Source organism: Pseudophryne corroboree, chromosome 2, assembly GCF_028390025.1.
Source record: "Pseudophryne corroboree isolate aPseCor3 chromosome 2, aPseCor3.hap2, whole genome shotgun sequence".
In the NCBI taxonomy this organism is placed as follows: domain Eukaryota; kingdom Metazoa; phylum Chordata; class Amphibia; order Anura; family Myobatrachidae; genus Pseudophryne; species Pseudophryne corroboree.
The window spans coordinates 957,302,873-957,320,442 of NC_086445.1; the positions used below are offsets into that span (position 1 = coordinate 957,302,873).

At 43.3% G+C, this 17,570-nt stretch overlaps 1 protein-coding gene across 3 annotated transcripts in view; it reads left to right on the top strand.

Moving 5' to 3' along the window:
- ROBO1 (roundabout guidance receptor 1) overlaps positions 1 to 17,570 on the top strand; it is a 666,598-nt gene that overhangs the window by 204,894 nt on the left and 444,134 nt on the right. For 2 of the 3 annotated variants that reach the window (XM_063956320.1, XM_063956321.1), the window contains exon 1: positions 1,513 to 2,772. The exons of the other annotated variant lie outside the window; for it this stretch is intronic. In XM_063956320.1, the coding sequence (XP_063812390.1) occupies positions 2,715 to 2,772 (58 nt within the window). In that variant the 5' untranslated portion in view covers positions 1,513 to 2,714. Of the gene's footprint in view, positions 1 to 1,512; positions 2,773 to 17,570 lie in introns of those variants that run through there. 3 annotated transcript variants of the gene reach the window in all.

A 17,570-nucleotide genomic window follows, 5' to 3' on the forward strand; every position in this document is an offset into this window, starting at 1 on the left:
AGGGGACGCTGTCTGCTGTAATGTGTAAAAAGAGGATTCTGTCCGCCGTAAGGTGTAAAAGGGTCTCTACCTGGTGTAGTGGTGCTACAGTGCGGCGTAATTTGAATAATGGAGACTACTGTGCACCGTTTTATGAATTGGTATTATTTTGTGGCCACACTCCCTTCCCCACGAAGCCACGCCACTATGTATTTTTGCACGCGCCTACGGCGCGCACTGCCCCTGTTTTGAATGCAGGGGTTGGGCTCCGATGACGTTTCTTGCACACAGTGCTAAAATGTCTAGTTACGGCCCTGTTGCTAGGTATCCATTTCTCTGGCCCTGAGCAGGTCCCCCTCACCAGATCCTCTCCAGGGGTGAGGGGGTGGACTTGGATGGGATGGGGGGCCCAAAGCATTTTGTCGCACCTGGGCCCACTGCTCGCTAGTTCCGCCACTGATACATATATATATCTATATCAAATCCAATATAGGCACTCGTTGGTCTTATTTAAAAGAAACACCTCTTGAGTCAGCAATTTGCAGCAACGTTTCGGGATTTATTTTGCTTCGTCAGGCTTCATACATGACGAAGGGAAATAAATCCTGAAACGTTGCTGCAAATTGCTGACTCCAGAGATGTTTCTTTTAAATAAGACCAACGAGTGCCTATATTGGATTTGCTGTATTGTTTGACTATGGCACCGTGGCAATATTCCTGACGGAGGAGGGTGCCGGTCTATTGGACTAATATATATATATATATATATATATATATATCAAACTTTTCGTGGACCGGCACTTCCTCTCCTTATCCAATGTGCTCTGGTGCCATCAGGAACAAATGAAGTAGAGCAGGAAAGAAGAGGACTGCGGCATTCGGAGTCTTAAACACAGATGTATGTTTCAAATGGCCACATCAAGCTCCAACGTTTCGGGGCTTTGTCAAGGTGACTAAAGGGTCGGGTAAGCCCCGAAACGTTGGTGCTTGATGTGACCATTTGAAACATACATCTGGGTTTAAGAGTCCGAGTGCTGCAGTCATCTTTATATATATATATATATTATATATATATGTGTGTGTGTGTGTGTGTGGTGTGTGTGTGTGTGTGTGTGTGTGTGTGTGTGTGTGTGTGTGTGTATAATTTTATTTTTTTCCCTTCCATCATTGTTTTCGGTGATTACCAGCTACTATCACCATTGAATATATTATTATTATTATTATTATTAATATTAATATTATTATCCTTTATTTTTAACGTGACTAATCATTTGTATCAGTATCTGCCCAATTATATATAAATATTTTTGTACATAACAACGATAATAAAAATAATAATAATAATAATAATAATAATAATAATAATAATAATAATAATGCTAGCAGTAGTTGAATAGAATGGAACGAGGTAGTACTAGTGTAGCCAGTAGATGGCAGCAGTGAGCCTGAAAATAGAGTAGAGAATACAGGGTTACATGTGTAACAAATAACAAAAGAGCAGGAGAATTGTAGGCGGCCCCTTTAAGCAGAGTTGCTGCTGCTGAGCCCATGCATCGCCTGCTTAGAATGAAATGGGGATCTGCCCGAATCTGAGCAGGAGACAAGAGGGATAGACACAAGACTCTGCAAACTTCCCCGCAACAACCCACCTACAGTAAGAGCAGCAGCAGGACCTGCATCATCCGCTCTGGCTGCTCCAGCTTTGTATCTGTGGAAGAGAGAAACAAGTACAGAAGGAACTAGTAGAAGTTGATACTGCAGCAGGGAACAGTACAGATCTGCCTGGCTGAGAGATGTAGATACATGCCTTGGTGACTTTCTATCAGGGATAAGGTACAGCCTTGGCAGAGCAAGGGTGCCATCTACGCTGCCATCAAAGGAGTGCTGCGCTAATTCCATGTGCTGAGGTTTCCCCTTATATCCCTCCTCCTCCTCCTGCCCCGGCTGATGAGCTCTCAGGCTGCACCAGGGTCTGAAGTTGGCACCAGCTTGGAGTGCACTGGATGGGACGCACAGCAGCCCTGAGCTTGGAGCTGAGAGTTCTAGAGTGGTGACAGAGAAAAGTACTGAGAACTCTTTCTGCCCTTGCACTCTCCTTGCTTGGTATATTCCTGCGGTAGCCTGGACCATTGGGCTGGAAGTTGCCCCCTGCTGCTAACACCTCATCTCCATCTCTGCCCCTACACCTCCCTAGCTTTGCATATTCCTGGAGGAGCCTGGACCCTAGGGCTGGAAGTTGCACCCTGCTGCTAAGGAGCACCTCATCTCCACCTCTGCCCCCGCACCCCATCTAGATTTGTATATTCCTGGGGTAGCCTGGACCCTTGGGCTGGAAGTTGCCTCCTGATGCTGAGGAGCACCTCATCTCCACCTCTGCCCCCGCATCCCATCTAGATTTGTATATTCCTGGGGTAGCCTGGACCCTTGGGCTGGAAGTTGCCTCCTGATGCTGAGGAGCACCTCATCTCCACCTCTACCCCTGCACCCCATCTAGATTTGTATATTCCTGGGGTAGCCTGGACCCTTGGGCTGGAAGTTGCCCCCTGATGCTGAGGAGCACCTTTCTCCATCTCTGCCCTCCTTGGATTTAAAACCTATCGCAGGAAACGTTGCTTATATTAAGCTCACTGGATTTACAATTCTCTCCCAAGGAATTATTTTTCTAAATTCTGGTTTCTAAACCTCTTTGGGGGTTTCTGGGGCATGAGATTAATCCCTGGCACTACTTGAGTACAATGATTGCGCCCTTTGCTCACTTTTGCTTGCTTTGTGGAATAATATGCATCTCATCAGGTAAGCTAGAACCATATAATAGGTGTGTGTACTATACTTGTGGTCCCCAGCTTCTTTTCCCTTTTGTTTTATTAAGAAACCAAACCAGATCTGGAAACTGTTCTGTGCATTGCAATGGCCAGACCATTAACCCATCATTTGCCTATATTGAATGCACTGCTGCAGAATTTCTTTATTCAGAGGTGTAACTATCATACTTGGTGCAGCTGCTACAGGACCCGCTATGGGACACATTAATGTAGAATTACGCCTGTCTTAGAGTTTTGTAAAGTACAAAGTTAACTCAAAGAGGTTCTGCAGCAGCCATGTGTTTGCTCCACCAGTCTTTGTGATTGAAAAATGACTTCCCAAAGATTTCCCAGGTCATTACATTCACACCAAGGGGGAGGGAGTGAAGCCAGTTGCCACCCCTCCTAACCCCTTAAATTTCTCTAGTAAGATGCTTTGGATGTTCAATTTATCATATTCCCTGGAGCATTCATGTCTGTGTCATAATCCTATAATCAATCCTAATTACACACTTAAAAGGTTGGTTGGAGAAAATGTTAATGAGATCCCACTTCACTCCTGGTTTATTGTGAATAGGTTCTCTCCTACAGCAGTTAGCCCGGCCAGGTAACATCTGGCCAAAGGTTTCAGCTTTAGGGGTATCTACAATTATTACCAGTTATTTATATAGTGCACACATATTCCGCAGCGCTGTACACAGAATATTTTCCCATTTACATCAGTCCCTGCCCCAATGGAGCTTACAATCTATATTCCCTATCACATGTACACACAGACACATTCACACTAGGGTTAATTTTGTTGGGAGCCAATTAACCTACCAGTATATTTTTGGTTTGTGGGAGGAAACCGGAGTACCCAGAGAAAACCCACGCAAGTACGGGGAGAATATACAAACTCCACACAGTTAGGGCCATGGTGGGAATTGAACCCATGAGCTCAGTGCTGTGAGGCAGTAATGCTAACCATTATACCATGAAAATGTGTATGGGTGCAAACTTTGGAACTGGGGCTTGGTGGGACTATAGCTCCAGTAAGCCAAAATACTTTTGGTTGAGGTGAAATTAATCTTCCTCTGACAGATGTTAGAGATGAGTCTGATTATTACAGGAGACCAGGCTCAGCCAGGGGAGACTAGTAGCCATGGGTTGGGATGGGGTCGTTGGGATCCCAACACCCGGGATTATAAGTACATCCCGTAGCCATGTGCAGTCCCATGTACAATACCATGGAGGAACTTTGAGTTGGAAGCTGAAGCTCTCCGGATCCCTGTAACATAACACACTTAAATTGACAGCCTGGGATCATCCCATTGTTATTCCAACAACAGGGGCAGAATTTCAAGCAACAAGTTAATGTACTTTAGTGTTTGATGTAGGCCAAGGATGTAATTAGAGCACATTACAAAGGGCCAACAGTACCCCCTCCCCCCTCAACAGATTTATAGAATGATAATACTTGGAGTAAAACTCATGGAAAGGATAGGATGCATACTATATAAAGTTATATGTGCATATTGAGAGAGATGGATAGATAGATAGATAGATAGATAGATAGATAGATAGATAGATAGATAGATAGATAGATAGATAGATAAAGATTTTCAGTTTTTATTTTTAAAACTTTCTGCTCAGTTTCGAAGTAAAAAAGTGTTTATACTTGTGCTTGTTTATATTCTGTACATACACCCCGTCCCGTAAAATATAAGGATATTATGGGTCATATTTACTAAAGGTCAATTTTGATCAATCTCAAGTGATTTCAGGTTGGTTAAAATCTTGATCAGTGTTGGACTTAAAGGGCTAAAACACACATCCACTAACATGATTTTTGCTATAAATTTTTAATTGTTAGTAAATGTGTGTTTTAGTCCTGAAAGCTCAACATCGAGCAAGTCCGATTTTAATCGATCTGAAATCGATTAAAATTGGTCAACTTCGACCTTTAGTAAATACACCCCAGTGAGCGTGAGTGATATTAAAATGTCAATGACTGGGTTTTAATATACAGGTCACTCCATCCTGAGTTCTGTTAGCCTATTCCCTACCTGCAATGGCTGTAATAACGAATGTAACACAAGCAATATATCTTTATTTATGAGATAATTCCTCCTCTGGGCCTACACCTCCTTGTTCTTTGTCACCAAATTGTTGTGGAGTTAGGAAACCTTGATGGACAGGGCATGCTGTGACCTGTAGTTCCCCTCTAATTAGCATGTCATAGCTTGCACTATCCAGGTCCGATATATTGATCTTTATGGATTTGCATTTTACTTTTAAATTCAATATGTTCCACTTGTTTGGTTTGTGTTAATTTATTTGTTGTTGTGTTTACTAGGTGCATGTATTATGCTGAATGTAGTATCATTTGTCCCACAGGTCAGCCACAACGCAGCCCTTTGTCTGCACCTCTGTTTACCCTAACTTCTAATCTTAAGTGTCCTTCCTGGGCCATTTGACGTTAGGAAGTATAGCAGAGCAATTTGAAAACTATTGGTCATCATTGGTCCATTATATACACGTGTGTGTGTGTGTTGTATATGTGGATGCCAGTAATTGACCCCAGTTGTGACACTGAGGACTTAACTTTTTTTAACTTCTCCTACTGGAATGTGTAATTAAGTAACCTGGAAGAAATAAATAACTTTTTCTTACTTGTTTCTTTTGTACTCTGGCTAATTTATCGCAGTGGAATAGCCACAAAAAGATACCGATCACTCTCTGTGTTAAAGTTTATTTGCATGTTTAAAGACAATTGCCAGGGTGATGTATGGAGGAAGGAAAGATTACAGGGGAGGTAAAGGATTTAGGGGCCATTAGTTAGTGTTTGAGTTTGGGTTACTGACTGGTGAATGTTATCAGGACATCTAAGTTTGTGTGACTAGGGCTAATGTTCGCCTTCTGTGCTTACAGAACTAAGGTCATACTCTAGAAAAGGTCTAGGTGTCTCAGTAGTGGAACTAAGGGGGATATTTACTAAGCAGTGATAAGAGCAGAGAAGTGAGCCAGTGGAGAAGTTGCCTATGGCAACCAATCAGCACTGAAGTTAAATCTATAATTTGCATATTATAAAATGATACAGAGCTGCTGATTGGTTGATGGGGCCACTTCTCCACTTGCTCACTTCTCCACTCTTATCACTGTTTAGTAAATGTCCCCTCCCCCTCAATGTCCCAGCATGCCATGTCTGCCAGAGCCATGCAGGGATTTGTAGTTCTACAACAGTGCCACAGTTTAGCCTGAGGGGGGTTTATATTCCGCATGGAGCACCACAGGTTATTCTAAAACCCCTTTCCCACATGCATCTAAATCACGGGTTTTTGCACATGACTACGCATCAACCTGGGATTTCTGCATGTGTGAATGCAAACTACTTGGAACCAAGGAGTCTATTTACTAATACCCCTTTTCCACCTACGAGCACGGGTCACAGCCGGGAGCCTGACACGGGAGCTGCCCCCTGCTGCGACCCGTGCTCGGCCCCTTTTCCATCAGCAGTCACAACCCGGCATATGCCGGGTTGGTGACGCTTCTAGTGACGCGGCAGGGGCGGCGCAGGGAGATCACATGATCTCCCAGCGCCGCCCTTCCATACAGTGTAAACGGGAGCCGTGTCGCATCGACACGGCTCCCGTTTACACTACAACCCTACCCGGATCATTCCCGTGTCCTACCCAGGTAGATAGCCGGGTAGGATTCACGGGTCACTTGATCCGGGTTTACCCTTTTCCACTTGCAAAAAACACGGGTAAATGCGCGCCCCCGTGCATTTACCCGTGTTTTTTGAGCTAGTGGAAAAGGGGTATAAGCCTTGGAGTGAGATAAAGTGGACGGAGATAAAGTACCCACCAACCAGCTCCTGTCATTTTTCAAACACAGCCTGTAACATGGCAGTTAGGAGCTGATTGGCTGATACTTTATCTCCGCCCACTTTATCTCTCTCCAAAGCTTAGTAAATAGACCCCTGCTCTTCACCAGGATTGGGGCTGAGACCTTGGAATTTGGCGGCTTGTAGATCCGGCAATTTCCCGGGTCTGATTTGTGACATGGGTATTAGTCTGCTTTTACATGTACAACTCTTCTAGGCCTGCTGGGACTTGTAGTTCCACAGCAGCATTAGATTCACAGTTTGCTGACCTCTGCACTAAAACTACATCTGCTTATAATTTACCTTTGGTTATGTACAGCATGTACAATGTATCAAGATTTAATAGTCTTCGTATCGGGAGGGTCAGTTTATTTTGAATGTATTTGTTTTATTTTCTGTTTTGCTTTTTATTTCAATAACTCCGTTGCCTGTTGTGTTGGTGAAGTATAAATCTTCCCCAGTGACGGAGAAATGCAGTCTGTTTGTCATGTGCAATGCTTTGCAAGACCTCTGCCACTCATGGGGCTTAATGTACATTTGCACTGCTTATTGTCTGCTTTCAATGCCATCTATTTATATGCAAGGTTGAAGGACATATAAGAAAAACATTTTTTCTGGTGCAGATGGAATTGCTACATGGCGTGGCATAATGGCAGGAATGGGATATGACTCCCAGTGCAGGTATTGTGGACCTGGAGAATGCCTGACTATTTTCAACAAGGTCAACTTTCTCATTTCATCCCGAGATTTATTTATTTTCTATTCAAACGGATCAAGTGCTCTGCAGCTCGTGTAGGTCTTATTTTTCTTAAAGGCTTTCAAGACTTTGAATTTTAAAGATCATGGATATTTCTGAACGCATGTAAATGCTGCATTGGATGTCATTTTCTAAGGAGTGTTAAAATCCACTGCAGTACAGTTAGGAAATAATGTTTATCATTAGTTTCTTCCTGAAACTTTTTAAACTTTTTGTCTGTAAGTGAATGGAATGACTCCAAATTCGATTCACTGTTCTTTAAAGCCAGGTACACACTATGTGATGTATTGTATGGGGATCCGATCATTTGACCAGCGCTCGGGATCCCGGCGGTCACCATGCCAACACCGGGATCCCGAGCGATCAAAAGCCCTACAGTCGGCTAACATGCCGACTAACAGGGACTATTCCCATTTGTGGGTGTCCACGACACCCATAGCGTGTGATCAGAACCTGTGGCGAGCCTGCAAAGCCTTTGTTGCGCTCGCCCTACCCCCTTGCCCCGCCGGCATTCTGCGGACGGGATCCCGGGGTCGGTATGCTGAGAGCCAGGTTACTCACCGCCTGTCACCCAGCCCCAACCCATTGTATGATAATACCCATTGTATGATAATATCGTTCTGACTAGGGAGGCCAATCCTGGGCCATTTTTTCAATCCCGGGTATCAGGATTGAAAAATGGCCAATCCTGGGATTGGCTTTTAACTATGTGGCTGTTCCCTTGTGCCGCCCTGCCCACCCTGCACACATAACTCACCATATACTGGGGACGGGTGGGTGGGGAACATCCTCCGCTCTCTCCTGGCGGCTCCCAGCGGCATGTTACAGTGCAGCCTGACCTCTCACACTGCGCTGGGGAGCTGGAATGAGGAAGCCAGGCAGCGTCTGAGCGTCCTGTGGACGCTCAACGCTGCTCCCTCAATCCCTGTGATTGGAGCTTCCAATCCCGGGATTGAATCCCGTCTGTTTTTGCCATAAATCCCGGGATCCCGCCGATCCCGATCCCGAGATTGGCCACCATAGTTCTGACATGTCCCCATGATCCATCGTTTGAAGCCATCGTTCAGTGGATCGCCCCATTGGAAGTGCTGTATGTCCAATGGGACAACTCCACAGAAGACGCAATGTATTTTATATGCAGTATGTAGCGATATATCATCGTACGATATAATGTATAGTTTGTATGGGGGCTAGATGTATCGTCACACTATCGATGGATCACATATCGTTCTAATGTGTACCCAGCTTTAGAAGAGACTGTGGTTACACACACAGATTTTGATGCCCAATTATCTGGTTTCAGACCAAATAGCTGCAATAGCTGCATTTGTAGTCTGAAAACAATTATTATTGTTATTATTTTTTATTAGAACAATTGCTATAACCATGTGATTGGGAATGTGAGGCCAGCTGCCCTGTAACACTCGTTGTGCTCCTTCACCGCCTGATGCACACCTACTGGGATCTGCCTGCCCCTGGGTACCGTCAGCTTTACATATCTACACACTATGCGATATTCAGGCCGATCAGTCGATTCTCATAGCGTCTATCCAGCTCTCAGGACCGATTTATTGTGCCGAAACCAGTGTGATCAATGATTGGATCTGGATTGATGCGCAACGTTTCTCAAAAGTGACAGGCCGATATTGTGCACATATTGTAGTGTGTGTGTATTCCCAGTCATCTGTCCTACATTACTGCTGATAGTTTATTTAAAAACATCACCGTTGTGACGATCTTGGGACAGATAATCGTTTGTATCGATATCTGTACGCTAGAAAATAGGAGTTTTTCAAGATGGTTTAATCACTCTGAAAATAAGTAGGATCATGATTATATATAAGAGTTTAAATTCAGCTATATTAATGGGTGAGGTCAGAGTTGGGGTTATTTAAACCCTTATTTAAAAAGGGTGATTAATGAACAAAGTAAAATCAGGCAGCCACAAGTACAAGGTAACGGAGGGTGGGGGCTATAGCAAGACCCGGGGGGGGGGGGGGATATTATAAAATATCATGTGCACCTTACTTCTGAAACATGTGCACCATGCAATCCATAATGGCTGTACATAGCATTGTTAGTTGAACATCACACTACTCTAAAGGGGGGTATCCAATTAGGCGCGTAATGGATTCCCCGGGAACTATCCAATTAGCCCTGACAAGCTGGCACTTAATGAATGCTCGTGAACCAAATTCCCCAATAACAGCCCTCAGAGATCCGTTTTTACGCGAAAACATATTGGTTTGAGATTTATCTCGGATCCCATGAGTTTTTGCCCTAAAAACGGGACATTTTTTTGGCCAAAAAAACAATCTATAATTGTAAAGCCCAATAATGACCGTCGGGCTAAAATTGTGATATTAGCTCATTTTGTTTTGTTTTTGGGGCAAAAAGTTGTGCCGCTAATAGGATACCCCCCCTCCCCCCCCCAAAAAAAAAAATGAATAAATGCTACTCCTCACACATAATGACATCCTGTTTTTATTGCTTTATGTATGTCAAAATTGTTGAAAGAGGAGTGCGTGACTTGCAGACTTGTCTTCCTGTCCTCCAGGGAGGATTCATGGCCAAGATGGCCACTGAGACCACTACTGAGCATGTGCAGGGGCCATCTTGTCTTTACTGTGTAGACTGCCATGGAGGGAGACAGAAGTTTGCTGCTTAGCTCCTATAAAAAACCTGGTTAATACCTGCTATAAAGCTGTACCAGTATACACCCACTGGCTGGTGAACTGTAAAATACCTCAATCTACTCCATCAACAGTGTACATGTAACAGTGACTACGGATGTACCTGCTATCTATCAGTAAACCAACACCATTGGTTAAGTAACTGGGCTGCTCATAGTTTAAGCCTTCCGCTGGTGTGTGCCTCTATAAGTGCAATATCAACACCTGCACACACATTATTTCCAACAAAAATATAAGAAATACTATTTCTTTCTAAATGTGCACAATATATATTGTGGCAAGTTATAAATCAGTATAAATAAAAAATAATTATTTTATTATATAATAACTATATAATAAATTGCTAATTAGCAGTCGTAATCCAGTCAAATGATGTCTTCACGTAGGCCTACTTTTTTTTTTTTTTTTCCCCCTGTGGAGTTTGCAGTTGCTGTGTATTTTTATACACAGTTGGTGTATAAGGCACACATACTCATCTTTCCCAAGTGTTCATTAATTTGTAACAGTATCTTGTCCCTGTGCTTGAAGTTCTCCCTGAAATTGGGGATACAGCTCACAAAACCACCTGTCAAAATGTCAACTGAAAAACAAAGCCACCCACAGAATGTGTAAAAAATATTTGTCAGCTTATCTCCAAGGTATTTAAAATCCAAGCGTGAAGTGTTGATTGGTATATTTTTGGGAATATTTGGTCATTAATCCATCATCATAGTCTTTCATTAAGCACTGCTATGTATTAACTCAAAGTATGTCTGCGTGTGTGTAATTGTGAGACGGTAATAATAATATGCGGCTGATCCACAAAAACAGCCAAAAGTGATAATATAATAATTTCCCAAGTATTATCAATCCACTGACATCTTCCTGTCACTGGCATGTCAGAACCGGTGATGTCACTGTATCAGCCCACCAGATGTAATGTCCTGACCCTGACAGAAAATAGTGACATAAGTGTAAGAAGTCGGGCGTTAACGTTTCTGTGTAGAAAAGTGTACATACATACAATGTAGATTAAATAATGAAGTGCAGGAAAATAAACAGCATACTACGTATTCTCTTTTTTTGACTGCAGTATGTGTAGGCTTACCATACTATCCCTTTAAACCTGGACCCTTATAAATTACACAGGTTCAGTGGCTGGCTAAAACCAGGGGAAATGCAGGCTTAAAGTCAACCCGCCACAGAACCTGTATAATTCATAAGTGTCCCGGTTTAAAGGGATTGTACGGTAAGCCTTGACTATGGGGGTCATTCAGATCTGATCACTGGGCTGCTAAAATTGTAGCCCTGCGAACAGATAGTCGCCGCCCAATGGGAGTGTATATTCGCCATGCAAGTGTGCGATTGCATGTGTACGCCGAGCTGCAAAACATCCCTCAGTCAGCAGACAGCTGCAAATCCGTTCGCACCACACTCACCATCTAATGATTTTTCCAGTCTGTGCGCAGCCCAGGACTCACTCCTACAGTGCGATGAGAACAGGCTGTTCGGGGCCGGAGCTGACGTCACACACTCTCCCTGAAAATGATTGGGAACGCCTGCATTTTCCCTGACACTCCCAAAAAACGATCAGTTACCACCCCCAAATGGCTTGCTCCTGTCAAACACCTTGCTAACGCCCGCACAATGGTATTTTTCACACCTTCACGTTGCTGACCAGTGATGCTCTTTGTTGCTGTCCGACGCGCGTGTGCATTGCGGTGCATACGCATGCGCAGTTAGTACCTGATCGCCCACTATGCTATAATGCACAGCAGCGATCAGATCTGAATGACCCCCTATGTGGCACCTACATATTTTGTTCTTTTGTGTAGGAAAACACTATTGGCACCGTATGTCAACCATAACGTACTGTGATGACCAACAAGCAATTACATGTGCAGCCAGGGGAGTGGTGGTGGTGAGAGGGGAGGGGGGGATTAATGGAGGACTCTGGGTAAGTAAATAAAGCAAACTGCTTCCAAATCAGGCTACTGCATCAGCGCTTCTATCTGCATGTGCTAGTGCCTATGAGGTCATTGTAACCCATAGGTTCCATTGCCATGCCCATTACCCATCTATGCACTATCTATCTGGGTAGCAAGTGCCTAAGTCACGTTTGTACGCAAATGCAATTGCGATTTTCTAGGCTCCGGAGCTGCTAAAGTTAGCAAGTGAAGTTGCTGCCCAGGAATGAAAAGAAACTCCCTCCAGACTCATTCGTAATTGCATACACATCCGCATCCTATACGCAGAAACGAGGTTAAGGGTTGCCCTATGGCTACACAAACTAGCCGCAGCAGTAGCGACACTGGCGTCATGTTTCTCTGTGTACATGATGGCAACAGAATGCAGATACACACCCCAAAAAATGAGCCTGCGTTTTTGCCGCCAGTCCCTTATAACACCTCCAAACGGTCACTTCCTGTCAATCACGTCTCAATGAAAAACTCACTGCAAGCAAGATCGCAGCAACACTTTGGCGCATGGACATTGCGATCGCAGAAAATGTGCAGTTTACCGATAATCGCCCGGTTGCATGATAAGCGGCCATTGCGTCCAAAGATGAATTAGGCCACAAGTTCAGGTTTTGCATTGCACTGTGATGAAGACAGAGACAGGAACAATGACACTCTGTAGAATCTCTAGCTCTGCCAGCAGGCTCAGGGGTCTATTTATGAAGCAGTGAAAAGTGTGGAGAAGTGAGCCAGTGGAGAAGTTGCTCATGGCAACCAATCAGCATTGAAGTAACATTTATAATTTGAATACTATACAATTGTACGGAGCAGCTGATTGGTTGCCATAGGCAACTTCTACACAGGCTCACCTCTCCACTCTTTTCACTGCTGCATGAATAGACCCCTTAGTAACACTTTCACAGATGTGAAGTAAAGTTCTGTACTTGACGTTTTATACAGTCAATATTTACATTAGACAAATACTAAATTAATATAAAAAATAATAATTCCTCTAAAAGTTGGTAAAGATCCATGCGACACTCCCTTTTATATGACAGCATAGACAGTCAGTGCAGACGTTTCCAGTCTGTTATGTTGCTCCAAAGCCGAGTTTAGTAAAGAAAAAACTTTTCAGATTTATTAAGTTGTCCAAAAATGTCTCCGTCGGGATTCCTTCATGAAAGAACAAAATTAAATACGCAAAAAATAATCGCACATGTACTTGTTAGATGAAAACTGAACCTAATATGCCAAGGGTGCATTAAAGAGGAATGCTATTGACTTAATAAAAGTGAGGAGGGCCCAGATGAGCAATTAAGTTATGGGAATGTAACACACCTGGCCTGCGAATGAATGAAGTTTGTGAAATATCCAGTTTCATATCGTGCCTGGGGCATTAAATAACATATCTATCACTTTTTAATGTAACAGCAGAAGTAGAAAATACCCCTATATTGCTTTTAATGGCTCAGCAATAAACGAAAATTGCTAATGTCGAGTAACTAAAAGTATTTGAAAGGCTGGCGCTCTATAATTAACGGTGTCATCGACCGTCAAAATTCGGCTTTTAGATATTGAGTGCAATCTTTTAGCCTTGTGTGGTGATTTCCTTCAACATTTCCTTTCTGTGATTCATCTGTAACTCCACAGAAATGCTCTAAATCACAGGTTCTCAAACTCGGTCCTCAGGACCCCACATAGTGCATGTTTTGCAGGTAACCCATAAACCTCCTAATGATAATGTGTGGACCCCTTATTCAAAAGTAAAGCATTCAGTACCTTTAATACCAAGAAATAATGACACGGAGACTTGAATTTGGCAGAAAAATTGCTAGCTATTTATTGTAACCTAACCATTAGAAAACCTGTAAATTAAAAATTTTAGTTAACATGCCGATTCAGCCGGCATATGGTGGCAGAAAAAAGAACGGCTCTATTCAACTGACGCTAACCTTAAAACATTAAAATTCCAAACTTTCCTAATTTAAACACAAACTATAAAATAGGTAATAGGTGCCCGACTCAGACCCCCACGGTGACTACCCACCCTGATGGGTGATGCCGCTGCCCCCGGATGGGTGGTCAAGCGGCCTTAAAAGTCAATGGAGGTGAGTGCACCTAAACCACACCAAACTGTAAATCACTGCAACTAACAAGACAAACTACAACCTGCCGTTCTTTTCCGCCAACAAATAGCCAACGATAAAACCACACTAACAATTCAAAGCCAGGGCACTCCGTGTCAGAACCTCTACCAAACAGGGTGGGAGGGCGGGAAGGCAATTCAGCAGCAAGAGAGACCAAGCTGGCCTAGCATTCCCTATATATATTGACCCTCCCCTCTCACCATGGGCTGTACTTTCCTCACAGCTAGGTCCACCCCTCACAGGAGGTTTAACTCTCTCTATTCCTATGCAGTCATTTCGCTCTCCGCAGGTTCACAGGTGTATTAATTACTCACTGACACATTTTAAAAGGTCCACAGGTGGAGCTAATTATTTCATTTTCGATTCTATGGGGAGACCTGCAAAACATGCACTGTGTGGGGTCCTGAGGACCGAGTTTGAGAACCTGTGCTCTAAATTATTATTTGTTGCCATAAGGAGCCTTTTGCATTCATAGTTGTGGGATTATTAACTTTTGCAGCGGTCAGTCACAGGACCATAGTGATCAGTCACATGACTTTTAATAATCATAATAATAATAATAATAATAATCATAATAATAATAATAATAATAATAATAATAATAATGTAACTTTTAAGACAGCTTTGCTCAATATCGGTTTTACAAAGCAACCAATGATTTGTGGCATTAACTGATCTGTTTCAAATGGAGATAGCAATTAATGCTAAACAAGCCTGATTTAATTACTATTACCTTTTTGAAAGCCATTGGTCTAAGCTGCCGGTCATTGGAAAACTGTGCCTTAGTAAATCTACCCCCTCGTCTTGCACGGCATATGGGATAACAACAGGTACTGTGTCATTGTTTATATAATGCTGTCCAGAGAATATTTGTCATACATGGTTGAGTTACATTATTATGATCACCTCCTACATTAGAGGTCAGCAGCGTGTAGCCCATGAAGTACGTTACATGTCGTGCGCTGGCTTGGTGGATATATAAAGTGTGCGATAGGCCGTCTGCACACATATCACTCGTTGCTGTCATGGATAAAATGGGGCGATTTATCCAATTTGCAAAAAGGGATGATTAACGGCTTTCAGGCCTAGGGTGGCAGTATTTCTGAAACAGCGCAGTTTGTGAACTGTTCGCATGCTGCCGTGGTGAAGGTGTACCGTGACTGGACAAATGGCACCATTGCAAATAACTGACATGGAAACTGCGGAGCACCACGTGCCAAAGTTGTGAGAGGTGAACGTCGGCCACGAAGGTGCATGAGGGCCGACCGACACGCTACAGTGGTGCAGCTCACCGTCATAACAAACCTGGGGTCTACCAGACGTGTGTCTAAAACAACAGTCCAGCCCGTCTAGCTGCCGTACGTGCTTCATACGGCGGTTACTCTGACTATTAGCTGGTGGTCATAATAATGCCCTATTGGAGCTCCACTTTAAATTCCCTAACACATAAGCGCACACACGCTAAGGTTAAATCTATCAGAATCCCCTAAAATGACCAGTACTGGATATTTTTGGAGTGTAGGAGAAAACTGGAGCAACCCCATGCAAACGTGGGTAGAACATGCAATTTTCACACAGACAGGGACCCTTCAGGAAATGCACTCATGAGCTCAGAACTGTGAAGCTGGCCTGTAATGCTAACCACTATGCTGCCGTTCCACACAAAGCATGTAGAACAGGTACCACCCAGCTGAGCTGGCCCCTTGAGGGCCAGTTCTGCTGCCGGGCTCCAGCACCGAATATAAGCTTCATTTACTGTTTGGCCATAGTGGTAGGTTACAGATTGAGCTGTTTAGCGCCTCGGAGGAAGGGCCACTTGTGGCCTTCCTAATGCAATTGACAGGCATTGGTTTATTCTATGAATTGCTGCTCAGGATATGGAGCACTATGTAGGACATGTACTAAGCAGTGATAAAAGTGGAGAAGTGAGCCAGTGGAGAAGTTGCCCATGGCAACCAATCAGCACTGATGTAACATTTATAATTGGCATACTATAAAAGTATACAGAGCAGCTGATTGGTTGCCATGCATCACTGCTTAGTACATATCCCCCTATGTGTGTTATTTCCGGCGAATCTTCTTATATCACCTGTGGTATATCAGGGTTATTGCTGGTGGAAATATTCTTTAGGTGCTGTTACTGGAAATTATTATTTGAGATAATAAATAAAATTGTGTACAGTACGTAAATGTTTTGTATCACTTTTTTCCCCTTGTCATCCAATTGATATGTTGAAGTTTAAGCCGATTTCATTTTGCGATGATTAATTTTCTTTCCATGTTTTTGTCCACCTTTGCCCTTATTGGACATATGGTTTGATAAATAGAGGCCCACATGTATTATCCATATTAACAACTTGTTCATCTGGCCATAATAATCACAAAAAGTGCTGTCTCTGAAACCATGATAATCCCATTTAGCACTTATTGAAATTACAATATTGGACAAAACTGGCATGTTTCATCTCTGTAATGGGTTCAAAGCTCATTCTACGTTCAATGGTTAAACTGAACAATGAGCTGAATACACTGGTTTCTTGTGATCCATGCATAATAAGTCTATTGCATGGTAGGCAAAATGAAAATATATGTAGTAGCTGTTTTTCATCTTAATCTATTGGCCGTAAAATACGGTGTCGCAGATTACCAGACACGAAGAGAGATATTAATCAAAGCTTGGAGAGAGAGAAATTGGAGAGAGATAAAGTACCAACCAATCATTTTTCTCAGGGAAGCTGACAGGAGCTGATTGGCTGGTCCCTTCCTTTTTCTCTCTCCATTTTATCACTCTCCAAGCGATGACGTATCTAACCCACTTGATCTCTTGCCAAGCTTTGATAAGTATTCCCCCATAGTGTCCTGTTTAAAATGGTTCTTTGTGGGCCTGGCAATCTTTACCTGTCTGGTAGTTTGTTTTTGGAAGTCGTTTTACTGTAGTCATCAGATACTGAAAACTGGCATAGTGTCACTGCTGCATAGATGCTTATCAGACAGTAACCAAGGTCTACCCAGGACAGTGACATCAAAGACTTGGAGGACCCAGAACCAATGAGCAGGTGCTTCCTTGACGTTCTGAGAACTGACGCGAGCGATCCCTCAGGCCATCTCTGTCTTTGTTTTCTGCTTGAATAAAATGGGAACTAGTCAGGATTGTACGTGGCTGACACTGCAAGTCTCTCCCCGGGTGACCTGCTGTTATCAGACAGAGATACTTTTAGTTGTTTGAGTTATTGCTGCTGTTCCTGCAAGGACCAAACCAGAGATATATACTGTCCCCCTGACATAAATCTGTGGTATTACTATCTTTATATTGTGCCAACATTGATGGAGCAACAGCTGTTACTGCCACAAAGCCACTGACAAAGGCCGGGGCCCATGCCGCATGAAG